This window comes from Xyrauchen texanus, chromosome 21, assembly GCF_025860055.1.
Source record: "Xyrauchen texanus isolate HMW12.3.18 chromosome 21, RBS_HiC_50CHRs, whole genome shotgun sequence".
Classification (NCBI taxonomy): domain Eukaryota; kingdom Metazoa; phylum Chordata; class Actinopteri; order Cypriniformes; family Catostomidae; genus Xyrauchen; species Xyrauchen texanus.
In genome coordinates, this window is record NC_068296.1 from 43,527,343 (window position 1) to 43,541,804 (window position 14,462).

A 14,462-nucleotide genomic window follows, 5' to 3' on the forward strand; every position below is an offset into this window, starting at 1 on the left:
TCAAAGCTCTGATGCTGGCATACAAAACAGTCACTGGGTCTGCTCCAGCATACCTAAAATCATTTATGTAGATCTACACTGCCCTACAAAGGCAAAACGCCGTAACATCATGTTTGGTCAAAAATGAGTTAATGTCATTTTTGGGGTATTCAAGATCTCCTTTATCATGTGAATAAATATCGTGAGTCAATTTGATTGTTTTAACGAGAAATTAAAGGGCTATGACAACCGTAACATCCAAAACCATAAGAGAAACCACAGCAGAACGCCGTAACAGTTGTTACGGCTCTTAGCCTTTGTTCCGGCACGCTGAAGTTGAGTTAAGGTGTTCTGACTTTGTTTCGCCTGGCATCAAGAGAGATGTTACGGTGCCGCTGTGATGTTACTGTACTCTGGCTTTGTCATACTGTCAAAGATTACCACTCTTTTATTGTCACCAAACCGCGTAACATACACATGACACATCTTTGAAATAAAGTGTAGACTGCCGACTGCTTGTTTGTATTATTACTCTGTGATAGCGATGTGATAGGGTGATGGTTCAGATCTGTCAATGTCAGTGACAGCCCGGAGCTAGCAAAATTTAATCTGTGTCACGTAAATTAGCGCTAACATTGACGCTGACACTCGCCTCACATCAGATGCTGAAAACCAAATATTAAATACAGAGGCATCCTACCTTTCCATGCAATCCGATATAATCCATAGAAGATATAATCCATAGCAATGCACGTCATCTGCTGCATCCACAACAATCCATACGTGTTTGAGCCATATTTCCTTCTTGCAGGTGTTCACGTCAGATTTTACAGCTGGTTATCGCTAACGTCCGTACAAAGTAGGCTAACCTAAATAGTAAAAGTAATTCCAACTTTTTTTCGGTATACTCTGTCTATATTATCTCAGAATTAAAAAGTAGTAATCCAAGTCGAGTTCGTTGACTGAGCATCTTGAGCAGTTTGGTGGCCCTTAACCCTTAACCCTTTAACTGTCACCCCTCCCCCTTTTTTCGCATAGACATGAAAATCACTATCCAAACTTAAATGGTTGTATTTCAAGAATGCTTTGTCATATATACCTATGGACAAGTTGTGTTCCAAATTTTAGGTTGATATCTCAAAAAATTGCTTTCAGTAAGATTTTATTTGGAGCAGTAAAAAACTTGGAATGAGCAGTCTCTAATCTCTAATGTATTGGTCCAATGTTTAATTAAGTATTACTCTATATCTTGCATTTAAATACATATACCTTTGTATTCAATTATAATTAAATTATCTTTATTGTGAAAATATTTATTGTATTTATTCATACTGTACATACTGTACTGCAAAGTAACTTATCTTTTATACTGTTTAACTGTGTTAGTGTTGCCGCACTATCCTGATCATTATAGCACTAAATAGGAACAACCAAAGGTCTTCTATATAATTTAAAACAAATACCATGATGACTAGACCTTGGTTAGGTGTTCTTATAATGGATGTAAGTATGGTGAACAGCAAGTAAATATTGATTATATGTCAGTTACGGCCTTTTGCCTTTGCATGACTCATGATTTTTGGCACATGATACAAAGGCAGAGTACAGTAACTGCCAAACAAGGGTCAAAGGTCAATTTTGAGCTCAAGATTTTTTGCATACAAACATTTCTTCAGTATAGCAACTAGTTGTGAAATTTTGGGAGTCCTACCTATAATACTTTGGTCTGGACAAAACAGAAACTTTAAAGTCATTTTTCTCAGTTTCACACTCTAGTGAGTTAAGGTCTTTTGCTTTTGCAGGGCAGTAAACTCCTGCCAGAAGCCTGCGGTCGGCTAAGGAACGTCGCCTTGTTGAACTAACACAAAGAGGCACCAAAACACTTTCCCGGACTCTCAGTTTCATCATACCATGTTGGTGGAATGACCTTCCCGACTCCATCCATGAAGCTGACTCACTCTCTGTCTTCAAAAAACGGCTAAAAACACATCTTTTCCAAGAGCCAGTCAATAAAAAAAAACAATTCTTGTTGCACTTAAATATGTTCTGAATGCTATTCTGATGCTAGTAAAACTTTGTAGTATGGCACTTTTCCTTAAGATGCTTCGCTTATGTTTTCCTCTTTGTAAGTCGCTTTGGATAAAAGCGTCTGCCAAATGAATAAATGTAAATTTAAACCTGTTTGTTAAACTAATGCCAAACATTATCTTTGTTAAACCATTTATTCATAATTTTAAAGTGAACGTGGATTAGTTATGCAGCATAATGTTCACCTTTTTGTTTTGGAAAATGTTTTTATCCTCTTTGTTAAAAGTAAAAAATTAACAAACTGTCTTCTGTTCTTGGAAGAACTTTGGATCTTTCTGCAAAATTAGATGGTACACGTGACTGGTACATGGACATCATTTTGCCCCCTTTTGGCATCGCAAGCATCTTCATAAATGGAATGTGTCTTGCAATTAAACGCTGTTCTAAACTATTTAAACTTTTAAGCTGTTGTGGGACAGAGTCCAATACAAAATGTTTGCAACATTTTCATCAGACTATCAAGTACTTTCCTATGGCAACCGTAACAAATCCACAGAGTACCTCTGGGCCCCTTTTTAATGTGACAGTCTGTAGCACATGTGTTGCAACATTTGTGGACATAACTGTGAGTAATACATTGTTTAGAAATCATACAAATCATACAACCTTTTCTTGAATATTTCTCTTCATTACATTTTACAACTTGGTGTCTAAAATGAAAACGATGACATGCAGAACATACAAAGTCAGGGACCCTCCTTGTTTTTTCTCTAAATGCAATTTTTGCAAAAGCAATTGTTTTCTATTATTGACAAACACATCTGTTGCCCTTCAGTCACTCACTTTACCCCGTAAGCCCCGTTCACTTCGGATCTTTGAGAAAAGGCCAATGAAAATTGGCGAGTGGAATTTGCATGCCACTCCCCAGACATACGGGTATAAAAGGGAGCTGGTATGCAGGATTCATTCAGATTTGCTGAGCGGTTGTACTTTCAGTGAGCTGAATACTACTGCTGTTCCATTCACCTCAACAGAAGCGTATGCTGTTGGATATACAGCGCATTCCAGTGGCTTTCTCTCCTTCTGCATGCCAACTGCAGATTCGCCACTGGGCGCTTCGACAGCGCTACTAAAGAGAATATTTTCTGCTAAAAGAATACATTTCTTAAAACAGCACACACATTGACATTGAACGTCTTTTTAAATATGCCTTTCTGTCCTTGTGTGATTCCTGTGAGTGATCGTTATCTCTCTGCCTCCGACGGCCACAGGCGCTGCCTCACGTGTCTGGGCAGCGATCACACTGAGGCATTGTTTGTTCTCAATGCGAGAATATGACCATGGCAAAGTTACAGTCGTGGCTTTCCTTCTTCAAATGGGGGAAAGCCACTCCAGCTGCCCCCCTCGCTGCGCCTTCTACCCACGGGTATGAGGCCGGCCCGACTGGCACTGGAGGCGATTTGTGGAGTTCAACGGGCGTGGTTTCGCAGGGTAATTCCCAGCAGACCTCCCATTCTCCAGCACGCTCGTTTGCCCCATCCGCTTCCGAAATGAGACCAGCCCGCCTCACGCGAGTATCTGCTTGGACTGTAACCCTCCAGCCTCCCCCAAGCGATCGCGGCACGATGATTGGTTCCTGTGTTCGGAGTGCCGCTCACGGCCATGCCCCCATTTCCTTTCTTCCTGGAGGTGCATGACTCATGAGGTCGTGGATGGCACCGAAACAGACTTCCTGGTTCATTCGCTCTCACTACCCTCGATGATGGGGAAGCCCACGCCATGTTGGTGGTCCAGGAGCACCACCTGTGGCTGAATCTGGTCAAGATGAGGGACTCCGACAAAGCACGCTCAACACGGCCTTCTCCCAGATTACACTTTTCGGCGACACCATTGAGGACTTCACCCAGCAGTTCTCGGCGGTGAAAAAGCAGATGGAGGCCATCCAGCAAATCTTGCCCCGGCACGGCTCAAGATCCCACACCCCATCTGCTCACCAAGGGCATCCCCCTGCGGCGGCGAAAGCCCATGCAGCTCCGCCTCAACCCGAGCCCAGTTCTCGGCCCCAGAGTAGAGCTTCCAGCAGGAAGCTGACGCCCCCGTCTTCCGGGCCGGCATGAGGACCCGGAAGGCTCCTAAGCGCACCTGAAGCAGATGACCCAGGGAGTGAGACGTCTGCTAAGGAGCTGGTCTCCTGACCACTCCATTACCCGGTGGAGGGCCGGGAGGTAAATCTTTTGTTTGCTTTTTGTTTGCCCCACCCCAAACGGGCTGCGGTACCCAAATTGGAAAAAAAGAGCAGTTTCCTCACTCCTTGGGTCACATAATCGCTGTCCACAGGGCCCTGTAAGTGCTAAGACCAGCTGGTTGTGACAAGTCTCGAGGACGGCCCATGAGGCCCTCCTCCTCAGTGTAAGTGCTTTGAGCTCCCCCTCAGCACAGCCACCTCAGGTCGAAGCGACGCTCCTCGACGCGCCGTTGCCTGCTCCCCCCCTCGGCGAGGCCCCACCCCCAGGTACGTCAGATGCGATCATCCCCTTTGAGCCCCTCGCCTGGAGCTTGGACATGTGGCTAACGCTTTCCAACCCGTTGTGGTGGCTGGCCAGGACCATCCGACTTGGCTATGTGATTCAGTTCGCCAGGCACCCGCCCCAGTTCAGTGGCGTCCGCTTAACTTCGGTGCAGGATGAGAATGCCGCCACCCTGCATGCAGAGGTCCCTCCAGCAGAGATGGGGAAAAGGGTTCTACAGCCCTTACTACTTCGTGCCAAAGAATGGTGGTGGGTTGCGGCCAATCTTGGACCTGCGAGTTCTGAACCGGGCCTTATATAGTCTCCCGAAGAAACTTAGACTTCCGATACTGACACTGAAACAAATTTTGACGTGCGTCCGGAATCAAGATTGGTTCGTGGCAGTTGACCTGACGGATATGTACTTTCATGTCTCTGTTCTACCTTGACACAGACCCTTCCTACGGCCTGTCCCTGTCCCCTCATGTCCAGAGGCAGCTCTTGCCCTGTTAAGGCAAGTGGGCATCCGCATACTCAACTACCTTGACTAGTGGCTGATTCTAGCACACTCTCAAGAGTTGCTGTGCATGCTCAGAGATTTTGTGTTCTAGCACCTCAGCCTTCTAGGGCTTTGAGTCAAATGGGAAAAGGGCAAGCTTTCCCCGGTTCAGAGCATCTTGTTTCTTGGCATGGGACTCTGTCCCAATGATACCGTGCCTCACAAGCGAGTGCAAACAGTCTGTGCTGAACTGCCTGAAGTCATTCAGGTGGAGGACAGTGGTTCCACTGAAACACTTTCAGAGGATCCTGGGGCATATTGTATCCTCAGCGGCAGTCACGGCGCTCAAGTTGATGTATATGAGACCGCTTCAGTACTGGCTTCAGACTCGAGACTCGAGATGGGCATAGTGATGCTGTTCTGCCTCTACTTTTTCAGCCCTTGGACAGACCTTGCGTTTCTATGGACAGGAGTTCCCCTACAGCAAGTGTCCAGACATGTCGTGGTCACCACAGATGCCTCCAAACTGGGCTAGGGCACCTTGTGCAATGGGCATGCAGCTGCCGGTTCCTGGTCAGGACCGTGACTTGGTTGGCACATCAACTGCCTAGAGTATTACTCGCCCTGTGAGGCTATTGCCTTTGATCCAGTGCAAGTATGTTTTGGTCCGGTCAACACAGCGACAGTAGCATATGTAAATCTCCAAGGAGGCATATGTAAATCTCCAACTCTCCTACCATCTCCTCTTCTGAAGTCAGCAGCGGCTGAGGCCACTCATATACCGGGCAGCCTCAACGCCACAGCGGATGCGCTGTCGTGGCAGGCAACACTCAGCAGAGAGCGAGAGGGAGACTCCACCTCAGGTGGTCCAGCTGATTTGGAGTCAATTCAGCAAAGCACAGGTAGACCTGTTCGCTTCCCGGGAATCCTCCCACTGCCCGCTCTGGTATTCCCTGGTGGGAGCCCCCCTCGGGACAGACGCGCTAGCACACATCTGGCCCGTTGGCTGTGCAAATACGCATTTCCACCAGTGAGTCTTCTTGCACAGACCCTGTGCAAAGTCAGGGAGGACGAGGAACAAGTCACCCCCGTGGCCCCATACTGGCCCACCCAGACTTCTCGGACCTCCCGCTCCTCGCGACAGCATCTCCCTGGCAGATTCCTCTGTGGAGGGACCTTCTTTCTCAGGGATGGGGCACAATCTGGCATCCTCGCCCAGACCTCTAGAACCTCCACGTCTGGCCCTTGAATGGGACGTGGAAGACCTAAGTGGCCTACCACAAGCAGTAGTAGACACGATCACTCAGGCCAGAGCTTCCTCTATGAGGCAGCTTTATGCCCTGAAGTGGCACCTGTTCATGAACTGGTGTTCTTCCCGAGGCGAAGACCGCCAGAGATGCGCAGTCAGGTCAATGCTTTACTTCCTGCAAGAGAGGTTGGAGGGGCAGCTGTCCCCTCCGCCTTGAAGGTGTACATAGCTGCTATAGCCACACATCACAATGCAGTGGACTTAAGTCCCTAGGGAAACACAACCTGATCATAAGGTTCCTCAGAGGCACGCGGAAGCTGAATCATCCCAGGCCATGCCTCTTCCACTCATAGGATCTCTCCATGACCCAGGCCGTGCCCGCCCCTTTGCGGTTCGAGCACACTCTACAAGGAGTGTGGCTCCTCATGAGCACTGGCCAATGCACCTCTCAGCAGAGCAGTGGGCTGGGCAACACTCAATACCTTCGCAAGATTTTACAATCACCAGGTTGAGCCGTTTTTTTCTCATGTTCTTTCAGGTATGAACAGGTAGATTTCGGTAATACAGAACAGCTGGATGGGTGTATCGCTTGCGTATTGTGCCTTTCCCCTCCCCTGAGACGAAAACGTGTGCTTTAACCCCCCAGTCGAGACTCTTGATGTTCTTCCTCCCTTGACCATGGTTCGCGAACTCAGCGGAAGAGCTCATAGCCAGCCCCACTACGGGGTCTAATATGCCTGTGCTGGAATAGGTGCTCTACAGGTGCCAATTACACCGTTAACCCCTGGGATGTATATTCCGCGGTATAGTATCCCAGTCGGCGGAACCGCATCTCCCTTGGGCAGAGCTTGTGGTGTATTTTTATCAAGTTAAATATACATTAATCATGTGTAATCAATGCCATTTTATTCTACAATTATTTCTGATGGTCAAGCAGGTCTTTTACTCTGTGTGTGTGTGTGTGTGTGTGTGTGTGTGTGTGTGTGTGTGTGTGTGTGTGTTTTTAGAGGTCTGTGCAGGAACAGGAATAGCCTCACATATGTGCTCTCATGACTGCTGAGAAAATATATGGTGAGGCAGGTGTCTAAAATAAAATAAAATAATCTGACCAGGGTTAAAGCATAGGAATAGCCCCACCTTGTTAGAAGACTCTATTTAAGTGAACCAAAACCCAGAGATGGGTTGGTTGTTCTGCAGGCAACTCGGCTTTGTTGTATGAGAATAAAGTCAATTCTTCTGAAATCAAAATCCCAAAGATGTTGAGTGATTTTTCACAAAATGGGTAGAAACTACTACAAGCTCTCTCTGTCCCCGGTCGATGTGTTTTTAGAGTTCCCCCCTTTTTTTGCTCCTCTTCCAAGTGCGGCTGCTGAGCCCATGTGTCGTATTGCCACATGTTGGCCTCCCCTTTTAGGCAGGATGTTGTCTCCTTTTGGGCAACCAATCAGTCTTTAAGTATCACCTTGGAAATGGCTTAGCCATGCCTTAGCAACCATTTACAACACCCTAGCAACCACCACCATAGACTTTATATTCAAAATGGCTCAGATGGATATCTTCAGAACAGAATATCATAGACACTTAGGGATTGGCTCTTTTGAGTCAGGATAGTAAGCAGCCAATAAGAGTCACTCTGATCACTGGCTAGCCAGACCCTAGCAACTATGTAGAGCTCCCAAGAAATCAGCTCTATTGATTTCAATTACAGTGTGATATCTTCGGATCTGAATGTCCTAAAGGCATGAGAGTTGGTTTTAATTGGGTGAGCAGTCAGTCTTTAGTGAGACTTCTGGGTTAACTTGTATCACTCAGGATAGCAAGGAGCCTTGATAACTATCACCATGGTTACTGCCTAGCAACCAAATGGGCTTACCCTAGCAACCAAGTAACAAATCACATATCTCTGCACCAGAAAATCGTAGAGAATTCCAGGTTGACTTATTTTACTCAGGATGCCAAGTAGCCTTGATAAGTATCACTCTGGTAACTGCCTTGCAACCAGATGGGGTTAACCAAGCAACCAAGTAGTAAAACACATATCTTTGCACCAGAACATCAAAGAGGCTTCTGGGTTGGTTTGTTTGACTCAGGCTAGCAAGGCGCCATTTGAGTATCACCCTGGTAACTGCCTAGCAACCAGATTGTGTTACCCTATTAACAAGTATCAAAACACATATAGAGCCAAAAAAGACATATTTTGTTCCAGTGTATAATGGGCTAAGTCTACACTCTCACCTTTATATTCACTTTGATCCATCTTTAACACACAAAAACAAACTCTCTCTTCTTAAAAGAGCTGTGTATCGCCAGTTTTCTTCACAATAAGATTCAGGAAATTATGATTTACTGTGTTGTAAGCCATCATGTTATAATCTAGCTGCAGCAAACGCTGCATGTATATGAGGTCACCATAGCAACCATTTAGCAAAACCCATATATTTGCAACAGAACATCATAGAGATATGACGTTTGATTCTTTTGACTCAGGCTTGCAAGAAGCCTTTAAGTATCACTCTAGAAACTACTTAGCCATGCCCTAGCAACCAAATAGAGCAACCTAGCAACCAAACCACATTGACTTCCATTCAAAATGGCTCAGTGGGATATATTTGGATCAGAATGTCATACAGACTTCAGTGTTGGCTTGATTGATTTTGGATAGCAAGCAGCCTTGTTAGTATCACTCTAACAACTACCTAGCAACCAAATGAGCTTACCCTAGCAACCAAGTTGCAAAATACATATCTCTGCTACAGAACATAGTAGAGATTTCCAGGTTGGCTCATTTGACTCAAACTAGCAAAGAGCCTTTTGAGTATCACCCTTGTAACTGCCTAGCAACCAGATGGGATCACCCTAGAAACTAAGTAGCAAAACACACATCTCTGCACTAGCAATGTCATGTTAAGTAATTAATTAGCACTTACAACCATAATTAACCTGTCCTGCTTGCTTTCATTTGGCAGCCACTGATTTTGTGAAAGCACAAATTAATAAGCAAGAGAATGACATATTAACAGCTTATGCACAAACAAGCTCAAAGGAATAGTTCACCCAAAAATGAACATTCTCTCATAATTTACTCACCCTCATGCCATCCCAGATGTGTATAACTTTTTTTGCAGAACACAAATTAAGATTTTTAGAATAATATTTTAGCTCTTTAGGTCCATACAATGCAAGTGAATGGGTGCCAAAATATTGACTCTCCAAAAAGCACATAAAGGTAGCATAAAATTAATCTATATAAATCCATATCTTAAAAAGTGATATAATAGTCAAGTTTTTAATATTTTTTTATTATAAACTGGTGAGATTCAATACACCCTACTACATATCTGTTTTTTGAAGTCAACATGGCAAAAAATTCAGAATCCTCAGGCTCTGGAGATATTAAAAGACACTTACGTGCTCAAGCTAGTGCCTTGGATGGGCCCGCAGACAAGGGACTCTGTGTGGACGGTGCGGCGGAAGAGGGTGCGTCAACTGGCGATCATTTCTGTGATGCTGTCGAAAGTTGTTGCTGACTTAGAGGATCTTGTTGTAATGTGTCAGTCGATTACTGTGATGGAAACTAAATTCTCTGAGTTGGTTACAAGAATTGGGGACGTCGAGATATGATCAATTATCTGTAGTCATCGGAGAGGGAATTAGCTGCTAATCCGCTTGCGACCAAAGTGGATTTGGAACGCGTTTGGGAAAAACTGGAGGATTTGGAGAATCGTAGCTGTTGAAATAATGTCAAAATTATTGGAATTCCTGAGCATGAGGAAGGCATAGATATGGTGAAATTCCTAGACAAGCTCTTCCCGAGTCTGCTCAATATAAGAGGCCATAAGATGGAAATCGAGTGAGCTCACAGAGTCCAGGCTCGCAGATCGGCTGAGCAAGATAGGCCCGATCATCCAATAAAGATCTTGTGTTGCGTGAGGTGAGGAGCAAATGAAAGCTTTCTTGGAAGAATCACATAATTTTCTTGTTCCCAGATTTTGTGAATTCGACAAGACAGAAACGTGATCGATTCAAGAATGCACAAAACTTTTACATCAATGGAAGCCAAAAATATCTGAAGACAAAAAGTCTTCTAAAAATCTTAATTTTCAAAAAACATTTTGTGTTCTGCTGAAGAAATTCATACACATCCGGGATGGCATAAGTGTGAGTAAATTATGAGAGAATTTAAAATTTTTTGTGAATTATTCCTAATACTTTTCTATATTTAGGTTTCTATATTTCTATATAGCTTTTCTATATTTAGGTTTCTATTTATATATTTAGATTTCTCTGCACTTTATGTTCACTCCCTACTGTCTGAATTTCTTGATGGACGCACGCCCGGCACTGAATCATCCTAATCAGCTGGGAGGGAGATAAGGACAAGCCGGCGATGCCAGTTTGGGAGCGAGAGAGAGAGAGAGAGAGAGAGAGATGCAAAAGGAGATTGAGGATCTGCTGCCATCCACCAGGGGGCAACGCCCGGCGTCGCGGAGGACTGCTACCCAGCTGACTGAGGACCAGGCGACAGCGTGTCCAGGGACTGGCAAGCCACTTTTTCTCTCTCTCTCTCCTCTCTCTCTCTAGTTCTGACTCTCTTGCTCACTCTTTCTCTTTTCCCTCTCCCTCCCCTCATTTCCCACCAGGAGGTGGGAAAGCCTGGCAGGAGGAAGGATGGCCGAAAGGGCAACACAAAAGCACAAAAGTAAGTCAGGCCGGAGGTCTCCCTGGCCTGAATCTGGTGGTGAAGGAGTGTGACAAGGAGGGTGCGTGGCCGGGCCTAGCACTGAGTTGACTAATCAGTGGAAGAGAGAAAAGGGGGGGTTGCCAGTTTGGGGGAGAGAGAGAGAGAGACGCACGAAGCTGCGTGTGCATCTTTGTTTGTTTTGCAGTATATGTTTGAGTTCAGTTTGTTATTCAAGTTTTACGTTGACTGTTCAGCTGGTTCCTAATAACCTAGTTACATGCATGTACTCTCAAATAACTAAGAATGAGTAAATAAATTATCTACACAAAACATTCAACATGTGTTTGTTATGCAATCTGTTAATTTTTTTTTATTATTTTCTCCCCTTTTTCTCCACAATTTGGAGTTCCAATCCCAATGTGCTCTTGAGTCCTCATGGTGGCGTAATGACTTTCCTCAATCCGGGTGATGGAGGACGAATTTCAGTTGCCTCCATGTCTGAGACCGTCAATCCGCACATCTTATTACGTGGCTTGTTGAGAGTCACTCAGAGTCACTCAGCAAGCTGTGGATTCAAACTCGCAACTCCAGGGGTGGTAGTCAGCGTCTTTTCTCACTGAGCTACCCAGACCTCTGTCTTCATACTTTTCTAATCTCTTAAGAAATCATTTGAAAAGATTCAATAGTTGCTTTATAAAGCTCAATAGCTCCTCTGTGTGTGTGTGAAGCAGCTGCGCAGTAGAAATGCAGCAGCAGCATCACGCCACAGTCTCTCTATCGCTCTCTCTCTCTGTGTGCCACAATGACTCATTAAAAAATTCTCAAACCACCTTCAGACTTGCCCTGTGTGTTTGATATTTTAGCCAATATTGAGAAATCAGCTCACTTGAAATAATGGTGCTAATTATTATCTTTTTAAAGGCTATGATAATTACATTTTGTTCTGTTCATTAACGTTCAGTAGCATTCTATGTTAAACTGACCAGAGGACAATGATAAAACAACAGTTTTTTTTATGACCATGAGCGATTAAGTCATATTGGCAGGTCAGACACTTTAACTGAGTTGCCTTTCTTGTATAAAGTCATGTAGAGTACAACATTTTCTATTTGTGCCATCTGGGAATACATTAGTAACACAGAATATAACATGAACTGCTTTAAGATGCCATAATTACCTTGGCTCCGATCTGATTGCCACACTGTCCTGCTTGAATGTGCACGATCTCTCTCATGGTGTCTGTGGATGGACCTTGTGTTCTGCAGAGGGTGAGGGTCTGTGTGTGTGTGTGTGTGTGTGTGTGTGTTAGTCTGTGCAGAGCTCTTTTATACCACTGTACTGCACAGTGTCTGTGAAGGAGGGAAGAAGTCATGATGTCAGCAGTCTCCATCATGTCACTGATGTCCAGTATCAGCCAATGAGAAATTGATGATCTGTAGTGTCATATAAACAGAGGTGCAACATCAGTACCACAGAGGCATGAAGATATTTTTTAGATCTTTTCTGAGATGAACATGACACCGAACATACTTCTGTTATTGTACTTACATTTGTATTTGTTAATAGTTTTGTTACTCATTGTTACGTCCAAAGACGTATTGGGTTTGTTGTTTCTTTTTTTTCTTTTTTTTTTTGTTTCTCTCTCTCTCTCCCTCTCTGTACCATAAGCAGGAAGTAATGGCTGCCACCTGACTCCAATGATTGGTAACCTGATGTGATTGGAGGAGGAGGAGAGGAAGCTGTGGGGATTTAAGCAGCATGATTCCATAGACCTGTGTGTGTGTGTGTGTGTGTGTGTGGAGGCTGCATCGTGTGGTTCCAAATCTCAACCCCGAAGTTCTATTGAAATGTTCTTTTTAATTATATTTAGTTGATTGATCCTTTTCAGTGTCATCTTGTTGAACACTCTTGTGGTAATTTGTGCCTACAACAAGAGTTTTTTTGTTATGTTGTAAGTTATTATTTACTAATATTTTTCTGTGTTAAAGTCTTTATTATTAGTATTACTATGTTAAGTCTTTGGAGAAAGGATTGGTAGAGAGGTGGGTGGTTTTTTTCTCTTTATTGTATCTTGTTTTCTCTTGGTTAAGTTAGTCAGGGAGTTAGAGTATTTATTGTATTTTTCCTTTTCTTTTCTTGTGTAGCCTAGTTAGTTTTTCCCCCTTAATAGTTAGAGGGTTTATGTTTGTTATTTTTCCTTTCCCCCTCTTGAAGCCTTGAAATCCTCCATCACTCATAAGAATAAAACCCCTTGTTTGCTTCTGAGTTTGTCTTGGGTTATCCTTGTTAAAGTATTGGGGTTGGGAGTTGAACTTTGCTGCCTCCACACATCACATCATTTATTTCTTTGATTTTATTCTGTTACACGTTCCTTCAACCCTAGACTAAATAGGGACGTAACACTCATTTTCTACAAGACATGTTTCTTGTATTTTATTTTGGGAAAATCTGATATTTATTTTATAAAACAACCCTAAAGGTTTTCATCATTCAGTCTTTTCATATTTCAGTTTCTGTTTATCACCATTATATTTTAAAGGGTTGCACAGAATTTTTCCCTGAATTTTTCTTATTATCGAAATTTTAATTTCATACTTGCATTGTCTATGTAGTTTTCTTATTAAATACTTTATGCCAGGTAATGGCTTTTCAGCCAGGCGCCTTTCAGAGTTAATTTTGACCCTTTAACACAAATTTTCATGTGAATTTTCAGGTTGGCTTCATTACAGTTATCTATGATTGGATAGGATAATTTTATTAAAATTAATTGTATTCCAAAATTCAACTACCTGCTACAAGCTACTTGTAGATGTCCCCCTCTCTTATTTCAAGCAATTTTATAGCATAGTGAAGTCATTCATTTGGAATGGTGAACAACCCAGATTATATTTCAGTAAGCTGCATATGCTGATTGACAAAGGTGGGCTTGGCCTACCAAAGATTTTGTTTTATTATTATGCATTCTGTCTCAGACATTTGGCTCATTGGTCGCTTCCACCTGAGAGAGCCACTCCCTGGTTTTGTATTGAAGAAGAGGTTCTTGCCCCTATTTTGCCATTGCAAACCCTTTCTATCAAACTAATCTGAGAAGTTAAGTTTCACCCCATTATCTCTAATTCTCACTCAGATGGACAAAAGTGTCCAGTGTTTAATTCAGACATTTTAAATGTTGACTCAAATATATGGCTGAACCCAAAATTATGTATTAATAAGTCCCCTTTCTGCTGGTCAGAGTGGATTGTGAGGGGAGTTTCTACACTCAGTAAATTATATGAGAGTGGAGTGTTGAGATCCTTTGAAAATTTTGTCATGTTACAAACCCTTTTTAGGTCTAGGGGAATTAGGGTGCAACCTTTAAAAACTCTGTGCATGTACTGGGAAGCAATCACACCAATGTTTAACATAAGGTAAAGTATCAGTATTTATTATAAAGACTAATGGGAGGACAAATATCGGTTGCCAGACTGACTCCCCACAGTGTCAATTAATCATTCAGAAATGTCCTGGTTCATTCTCACA

At 43.4% G+C, this 14,462-nt stretch overlaps 1 protein-coding gene across 1 annotated transcript in view; it reads right to left on the minus strand.

The window, feature by feature from the left end:
* The window catches only part of LOC127661528 (tubulin beta-3 chain), a 36,178-nt gene extending 23,962 nt beyond the window's left edge, over positions 1–12,216 (minus strand). Inside the window, exon 1 of the mRNA XM_052152270.1 lies at positions 12,121–12,216. Within this exon, the coding sequence (XP_052008230.1) occupies positions 12,121–12,177 (57 nt within the window). The 5' untranslated portion in view covers positions 12,178–12,216. The remainder of the gene's footprint in view (positions 1–12,120) is intronic.
* Positions 12,217–14,462: the final 2,246 nt, after the last annotated feature.